Genomic DNA, 8624 nt, shown 5'->3' with positions numbered 1-8624 from the left:
TGTGCCCGTGCCGAAGCTTGGGTGTTAACGGTCGGGTGGGTGCCGAGTGCTGACCCCCAGGCTGCAGGGCTGCTCCATGGTAGCCCTCATGTGCCCATTTCTGGCTTCTGTATGGGGTCCAGGTGGCAAAGGAGTCGCTAGCTCTGTGGGTTTTGCGAGCCACCCCTTCACCCCATATGGTGAAGGGATGAGGGTGATGGCTCCTTTACCTCTTCCAGGCTCAGACCTTCCACGTGGACCTGCTGCAGCACATGGAGAAGAACGCCAAAATGGAGTTGCAGTTCATCAGTGTGAGTGATGAACTCCCTTCTCCTCAACCCTCCTTGTTTCCCTCTCCCCTCTACCCAAGGGCTTTCGCTCGAGCACTTGAGGTGTTTCCTTGACTTTCCTCAGCAGGAGTTAGGGGGCCTTATCTTCTTCTCTCATCATAGACCAAACCCCACCTAGTTTGGATGATGATGATGCTCAACCACCTCAGGCTAAAGAGGGCGGGGAACTCTTCTCCTTTGTGCAGTGGGACTTGCTGAATGCTTCAACGGGGCTCAGACACTTGGCATCCCAAAAGCAGAGTTCCCAGCTTCCCTGAACCACAGCCTTTGCATGGGTGTGGGTTCTGTGCCATTGTGGCCCAGGTTGGCCATGCTAGTGGGTAGTGTCATGGAGGGAAACAGAGGCCTGGGGGCTTGCTCCCAGTGCCGGGGGAGCTGGGCCCCAGGTTTCTTTGCTCCTGAGATCCTGAGGCTCGTTAGCGCTCTGGGGCCCTTCAAAATGAAGAGAAAGGTAAAGAATGACTTTTTATAAGAGGTCTAGGTGAAGCCTGATTTCAGGGGGACTCAGATGCTCAACCACCCATCAGAGCAGGACCCCTGCTGCATCACAGTGTGGCTGGGTCTCCGGTGACTCACCCAGCCTGGTTTCTCCCTGGCAGGAAAGCCAGAAGCAGTATGAGCTGGAGTACCAGCGCAGAGCCACCAACCTGGATAAGTGTATGGCAGAGCTGTGGAGAATGGAGAGGGCCCGTGATAAAAAAGTCCGGGAGATGAAGGTGAGCAGGGATTGCAGGAAGAGTTGGAAGAAGAACTGGATGATTTATCTGGAGCCAGGACTGATTTTTGAGCAACCTTGCCCTTTCTTAAAAGCCAGGGGATTGTCCCCAGTGTTCAAAAGGCAGCAGGCTTATCTGGAAAGGAGGAAACTCCTTTTCTACAGGGTGCTGTTGACCTGTGGTGCTCACTCCTGCCAAGCCCTTGCCTCCTTTAGCAAGCCTCATTGTGCAAGGACTTGGTCCCTGGCACTCTGCTCTAGCTCCTTTGTGCTGCTTCAGCACTGCGAGTGGACTGGGAAGCTGGTGATGACCTGTTTCACCCCTTCCCCTGCTGTGTGTGAGCCCGCTCTGCTGGATTTACACTGATCCCTTCCTCCTTCTTTCCCCTGTGGCCCAGGAGAATGTGATGCGACTGCGCTTGGAGATGCAGGCGTTTGTCTCTGAGAGCCAGAGAGGGGCTGAGCTGGAGGAGAAACGCCGCTACCGCTTCCTGGCTGAAAAGCACCAGATGCTCTACAACACTCTCCTCCAGTTTTACAGCAGGGTATGACCCTGGCGTGCCAGGGAGCGGAGCTGGGGGAGCAGGCAGCATGGCTGGAGGGGCGGCATGCAGGCAGGAGGGAGCCAGGGCTGAGGCACCCCTTGGGTGAAGGCAGCGTCTGTGCATGGACTGGGCAGGAAACTCCATTTAATTTCTTGCTCTGGGGTCCAGGCTGACTGTACTAGGCTGAGAGAGCATGGCCAGGGGTGAAGATGGTGCTGACATGGGGTTAGTTGGGTGTGTGAGCAACGGGAGAGGGAAGGGCGATGTAGGTGTTTATGGCAGGGTCATTTGGACCACGGGGTCTCTGCTGGAGGGTGCCATCCTAGAAATTCACTTCTGTGGGGCTCTGTTTAGCCATTCCCACAAACATAATTGTGGGAGGACCTGGTCCCTAATCTAATGCACGTGGCAGCCCCAGGTCCCTCTGTAGCTGTTCTGCCCTGTCAGTCACCCCCTCTTCTTCTCTCCCTCCTCAGGCCCGGGGCGTGATCCAGACCAAGGCACCGCAGTGGAAGGAGCAGCTGGAGGCCAGCCGCAACCCCTCAAACAGCCACTCTCAGGGGCTTCTCATGGCCTCCCATGGCCAGGGGTATCCATCGGGCCGGCTCACCCCCACCCACCTCGAGATGGTGAGGAGCCCGCAGACAGCCTCTGCCTTGGCGGTGGCGAGGCTGCAGCTGTGCCTTTCAGGCTGCAGGGCAAGGCCAGTCCTTAGCCGACCGTGGTACTTGCTGCCTTGTCCAGCTTCCGTGGCCTTTCCTGGCCAAGATGAAGGGAAGCGTGTGTATGGGCTGCAATGGGGGAATGTGCTGGGTTTGGCTTTCTGAGAGGGACTGGGTATCTCTCAGAGCATCTCCCGCTTGACGCAGCCTGTGTGGATTCAGCCTCCTTTCCTTCCAACAGCCCCAGAGACCCCTTGGGGACTTTAGTTCTCCCATGACTGGGAGTAGATCCAGCGCCTTCTCTCCAGAACCTCCAGAAATGAGACTGTCTCCTCAACCAGAGCTCCCCAGGCAGCCACTGCGGAGGACACCATCAGGCAGTATGACCCATGTCCGGGAGCAATGCTGTGGGGAGACACAGTGGTTTGGCCTCTCTGGGAACAGGGTTGGGTTTGGGGGGGGACCACCACTCTGTCAGACCACTGGTCCTCAGCCACATTCCTGGGCGTGATGAGAGGACAGTGCATATGGGAGCTGGGGAGGGCAAGGCTGAATGAAGTAGGGGGTAAGCACAACCTTCAGAGCACGGTCCATCCAGGACAAGGCCAGGTTTCCTGGCTGGCTGTGGCGGGGGGGAACACACAGGTGTGCAATTTTCAAGACTCCTTGAACCATGAGGTCTGGTTCTTACTGGAGTTCCCATTTTGGTAATGCACCTTCCCTTGTGCTACCAGATTAAATATTACCCTGCCCTACAAAACCCAGCCAGTTACCTCATGTCTCACCTGCTTTTCCTTCCTGAAAAATTTCAGCTTAAAGTGTTTAAAAAAAAAAAGAAAGGGCAGTGGAAGAGAACGACCCAAATTCTCAGTTGCTCTAGCAGGGTTGGGAAGAGGGACATCAGTCAGTCATTTAGCAGGCAGTGCTTGTGCCCTAGACATCTGGCCAAAGAGGACATAGTGCAAAGCAAGTGGTTTCAGCTTGAGTTGATTTTCTCCTGCAAGATGAATGGTTTACCCTTTCCCATGCTATGCCCTGCTCTCTGCTTGCAGAGAACGGCCATCCACCATCTACTCCTCTAAGATAATTACTTGGCTGGGGAAGCGCTGGTCCCTTCGAGGCAGCGTGGGTCTTGCAGCAGGCTGCTGGACTCCAGCCAGACCCCTTTGATGCCTCCCTGCAGGTTTGCTCCCTGCTGGCCGTACCTCCCGTTCGGGTTCCTTTGGTGAGGCCAGCAGTGGCAGCGAAGGCAGGAGGAGGAGCGGCATGGTGAGAGTGCAGGCTATTGTGCCCCACGCAACGGGTGCCAACCGGACCCTGCTACGGTTTGACCCCGGGGATGTCATCACGGTGCTGATGCCGGACGCGCAGAACGGCTGGCTGTATGGCAAGCTGCAGGGCTCATCCACGTACGTGACTTGGTGCTGTAAATTGGCCTGGCAGGCTGATGCAGGCTTGTCGGGTCTGGAGCTGGAAGGCTCAAGCCCGAAATTATCTCCCCCTTTTCCCCCTGGTGTGGCCTGGGCACTGTGTCTCACCCACCATCTGGGTGGGACATCGCCATGGCCTCAGTCATGGGTTGTGTCTAGCACGGGGGCTCTCCAAGCCGAGGAGATGTGGTGGGGCAGGGTGAGCGTGGGTGAGCTGCCTGAGAAAGCTCCAGGGGCTTTGGGTAGAAGAGCCAGGGATGCAGTGACCCTCTCCTGGCTTGCATGACTGAGTGACTCCTGTCATGGGACCCAGCTCAGGGCCGTGAACTGCTGGAGTTACCTGAGAAGCCTGGCATTTCTCAGCTCACAACGCAACTGCTGCCGCACCCTCCAGGACAGACAGGGCATGGAAACTGCTGCACCCGGCGCTTACTGAATTACTCCCTGTGGCGCTGCTGGCCAACACCTGTGTGCAAAGCCTGCCCTCTTCCACACGGCATCCCTGCACCATGCTCTGCAGGGAAGCTCACACTCAGATGTCAGATGAGCAAAAGCAGTGCCTTTTTGGGGGGTTTCTGGGGTGGAGCTGCTTTGCCCTGAGGAGAAGGGATTTCCTCAGCTTCCTTGTGTGCCAGCCTTGGTGACCATGCTCAGTCAGAGCGTCTCTTCCTGGGTTGCACCAGCGTTGCTCCCGATAGCAGGCATTTTGCACAGCCTCTGAGATAACCGAGTCCTGCTCCAAGCTCAAGAACTGTCTCTCAAGAACCTCGTGCCCCACCTAGGGGTGAAAGATGTGCAGAAATCCTGTCACACATGGTAGCGGCAGCAGCGGCTTGGTTGATGCGTGGAATGGGTATAGATCAGGAGTGCTGGGCAGCTGGATCTGAAGAACCACAAACCATGGTTGCCTGGACCTCATTCATCTCTGTTCCTGTGCCCTAGATGTGGCTGGTTCCCTGAAGCTTATGTCAAGCCTCTGGAGGATGCGAGGGAGATGGAGGAGCCAGTCACCAGGTAACAGGAGAGCAATTGGCCAGGCAGGAGCTGGAGTGGCTCCTGGTAGGTCACTAACACCAGTGGGATACCTGTTTGGGGTGTGCCCCGTGAAAAGCTGCAGTGCTCCCATGCTGGAGCATCTGCTGAGAGCCTTGCCGTGCCCTGAGATCTCACAGGCTTACCCTAGATGGCTCCCCTAACACATGCAATATCTTCTCAAAGGCGCTTGTGACTGGGATGGTCCAAGCTATGTGTATTTTCTCCAGAGACATCCCATAGATACATGTTGTGGCTAGCACCTGTGCTGCTCCCTGTTCCTTGCTCTTTGACTCTCACCCCACTGTCTTCTCTTGCTCAGGTCCTTCCCACTGCGAAGCAGTCACAGCATGGATGACATCCTGGACCGTACCAGCACTCCTTCCTCTAGCAATTACTGGCCTGCTGCTGCCCAGCCCAGCTTGCCGAACCCACCTCCCCTCTCGGTGGGTGCCAGCAGTCACCAGAGTGGGGTGGCCACCCCAGTCAGTTCTGGCTCCAAGGTGAGTGCAGGAGGAGTGACTGGTGTGTGTGGAGTGGGCCACATCTGACTTTCATCCTCCAAGGCACACCTTTTCTGCATTGGCCTGTTTAGAAAGAAAACCACCTTCCATATGTTGGTGTATGACCTCCTCCCTTCCTCAGCTAAGGGGTCTTCTTAGCACTGGCTTTTCTCACCCAATCTGTTCACATGCCACCATGTCCTAGTGGCCCCTGCCAGTCAGCCTTGTGTGTACAGATCCTCAGTGCCTGGCTTTGCTCCCCCAAGGGACTGCTTTTCTGCCCCTGCCCTCCTCATTTCTCTCTCTTTTTGCTCACCAGGGACGCTTCAGTTCAGTCCTTTTCTCCATGACCTCCCAGCCTGATTTCTGGTGGCTCCAGGGCAGCGCCTCTTTCTGCTAATAGTAGGACCATGGAGTGATCAGGCTGGGCTGGGAGTGGGTGACCAGCTAACAGAGATGCCATCCTCCTTCTCCCTTCAGAGAATGGAGAGGAGTTTCATAGGGCTCCTCTTCTAAATTCAAGCAAGGGTTGGGTTAAAGTCACAGCTGGGGTACAGGAAAAGCTAGGGGCAAAGGCTGAGAGCACAGCCATTTTGGAGAGCCTTAGAAAAAGTTGTGTCCAACCTACGGCTTATGGCTCCACTTATCACTGCTTCCAGCTGTGGGGAATTGACTGGTGAGGACAGTCAAAGTTAAAGTTGAGTACAGTTACAGATGAGGAACCTGGGAGAGGGAAGGACGGTGCTGCCTATGGGGCGTTTACTTGCTCAGTCTCATAGGAGGCTGGGAAACCTCATCTCTGGTCACTGGTTCCAGGCCAGTGCGCGGTTGCAAGCAACCGGATGGCTCAAAGGACTCAAAAATGTAACATTTAATTACTCTTTTTTTCCCTTCATGTCCTGCTCTGTGGTTTCAGGGAGCCTCAGGCTGCACACCACAGAGGGGAACAGGCTCTGCAGCCTAGCCCCCCCTCTGGGTCACTGGTTTCCATCTGGTCCTGGGTCTAAGGTGTAGGGATAGACCTGGGATTGAGCAATGAAGCATGTGGAACATTTAGAGTACCATGGCAGAGAAATTGAGCCTCATTAGAAGTTTGGAAAGACTCAGACTTGCTCTAAACTTCTGCCCAAGACATCCTCCGGTTGAGCCAGCAGCAAATGGGCGCGTTCCCAGCTGGAACACAGATAGCCACACATGGCTTTCTTGTCTGCCACCAGGTACAGAAACTGGTGTACTTTAGCAGGCCAGTTGTCACTGATCCTTCATTATCTATTGGCCAAAAATAAGGGCCACAAGGCCTAGGTCCATCTTTCTCCATCAGGTTGGTCCACATTTAAGCAGTATGTGGTGTAGGGTAGGGTGCAGCACTACAGCTCTTGAGTTCCCCGTGGATGCAGGAAGCATGTAAAGGCACTGATGATACACTCTTTGCCAGGGTGTGTGGGCGATGTGAGGGGGGCATCTCTGGCTGCGCTGGCAGGGTGAAATGTAGCTCAGACTGTCACTGTTTGCTGTGCTCTTCAGACATGACACTTTGGGGATCTGAGGCATCTCCTTTCTTCCCCAAGACAAAGGGAGTTGTCCTAGGGGAATGGGGAAGCTGTGGTGTAGGGACAGCCCCCACCACAGAAATCAGGGTGTTATCTGTAGCGGTGACTTTGTGGGGTTATGCAAAGTTTGAATGAATAAGGAGTCAGAGCCCCGTTAATACGACTTGGGCTCCTAACTCACGGAAGTATTTTGTGAAATCTTCCTCTGTGTGTGCAGTGTTTCCTGCACCACTTTTGTCTCACCATTCCCTTCCCTACCCCGGATCGCTCACTGCTGCCTTTCTTTTCACTGCAGAAATCAGGAGTATTTGACCAGCGCCCTGAACTCTTCCCACGGTGAGTGAAGCGTGGAGCTGTGCTCTGGAATCATCAGACGGGGGGGGCATTATTACAATACTATTATTATTTAATCTTTTGGATTATCAAATGTGGGAGGAACAGGGAAGTGTCTGAAGGAAAGCAATGCACAACCCACCTTCCAGGATAGGAGGTGGGCCCACAGAGGTGGGCCATTCTGGCTGACTGGGAAGGCTCTCTCCTATCTCTGGTAATATGAGGTAGGACCTGAGCACCCTGAGCAGGTGGCCAGACCTGCGTGCTCCTTCTAATCCATCCTGGAAGAGCCACAATAGCAGCTTGCAGCCTGAGTGTGGAGCTATATGATTCGTGCAGCTCTGCCTGCTTGGAAAGGGCTGAGGTGTAAGGGACGTGGCTTTTAACTTTGATGAGTCGGGACTGTGAAGATGAGACTTGCCATAAATCCCTGCTTTCCTTCCCCCGGCAGCTGGGTTGGTGTCTCCATGTTTCTGGCATGGTGCTGTGGCCTCTTTCTGCTCCCTGACTCCTTGCCTGGAGGGTCAGGGGCCATAAGTGTAGAGTGCTACTGCAACAGCCAGCCTTATGCTAGTGTCCTTTCTTCGTCCTATGGAAGAGGGAGGGTGAGAAGCCCTGAGGAGAGCCCAAGGGGAAGCACATGGAAACCTGCAGCAGGGTGTGTTAAGAATGGAGAAAACATACTCAGCAGCCAGCTTTACCACACTCTCCTCCTTGGCATGGAGGTGGCTGTCCGGCAGGACTAAATAGCCTTTGCTTGGTCAGCGGGACCCCTGCATGGTCTTTGCAGACTTCCTGATGGTTGCCTGTTTCCTTTCCCTTTCCAGAGGTACCAACCCCTTTGCCACAGTCAAGCTGCGTCCCACGGTCACCAACGACCGCTCGGCACCCATCATCCGATGAAGCGGGGCTGTGGACGGCAGAGCATTTCAGCAGGGAAGGGGGAGGCATACAAGTGATGGGCTGCGACCCCCAGCTGGGCAGCAACCTAGTGCTACCGCTCATGGAGTAACCTCTTTTTTCCCCTCCCTTCCCTCCGGGTCATGGGGACCCATCTCGCCTGGCTGTCTGGCGTGCTTTAGCCAGCAGCAGATCCCTGTTGCTCTTTTTGGATTGCCCCCCGTTCCCCTCCCCGTATGATGTTACTGTACTTGAGTGGGAGAAGTCTGGTGTTACTGGTGCTGGTGGCCTGGGAGAGGGGATGCTGCTGGTCTGGGAGGTGGAGGGACGGATGGGTAAGATCATCTGCAGCATGGGGCAGTGCTAGCAGGATGAGGAAGGCGAAGCTTTGCTAGCCCTGCTGTGGGCAGAGAAGGACACTTGGCAAACAGTCGCTTTGCTTCTAGAAGAATGAACCCCAAAGGGAGGAGGCCTCAAGAAGGCTTCCAGCGACGTGGTCCAGCTGATGGGGTCTGCGGCGTGCAGCTCTCTGCTCTCGGCCCCTTTGGCAACTGCGTCCGTTTGTAGCAGAATCTGCCCCTTCTCAACCCCGGCGCAGCCCCTTCCCTTCCTGGGCAGCCCTGGG

General features: G+C 55.4%; 1 protein-coding gene across 1 annotated transcript in view; it reads left to right on the top strand.

Moving 5' to 3' along the window:
• BAIAP2L2 (BAI1-associated protein 2-like 2) overlaps window positions 1-8002 on the top strand; it is a 10998-nt gene extending 2996 nt beyond the window's left edge. Inside the window, exons 6-15 of the mRNA XM_009332671.1 lie at window positions 219-290; window positions 929-1045; window positions 1443-1589; window positions 2066-2218; window positions 2493-2631; window positions 3435-3660; window positions 4624-4695; window positions 5036-5216; window positions 7062-7102; window positions 7927-8002. Coding sequence (XP_009330946.1) covers window positions 219-290; window positions 929-1045; window positions 1443-1589; window positions 2066-2218; window positions 2493-2631; window positions 3435-3660; window positions 4624-4695; window positions 5036-5216; window positions 7062-7102; window positions 7927-8002 — 1224 coding nt within the window. The remainder of the gene's footprint in view (window positions 1-218; window positions 291-928; window positions 1046-1442; window positions 1590-2065; window positions 2219-2492; window positions 2632-3434; window positions 3661-4623; window positions 4696-5035; window positions 5217-7061; window positions 7103-7926) is intronic.
• Window positions 8003-8624: the final 622 nt, after the last annotated feature.

Source organism: Pygoscelis adeliae, unplaced genomic scaffold, assembly GCF_000699105.1.
Source record: "Pygoscelis adeliae isolate BGI_AS28 unplaced genomic scaffold, ASM69910v1 Scaffold399, whole genome shotgun sequence".
Taxonomy (NCBI): domain Eukaryota; kingdom Metazoa; phylum Chordata; class Aves; order Sphenisciformes; family Spheniscidae; genus Pygoscelis; species Pygoscelis adeliae.
The sequence above is the reverse complement of the archived record's forward strand: the minus strand, read 5'-3'. Positions and strand labels throughout refer to the sequence as shown.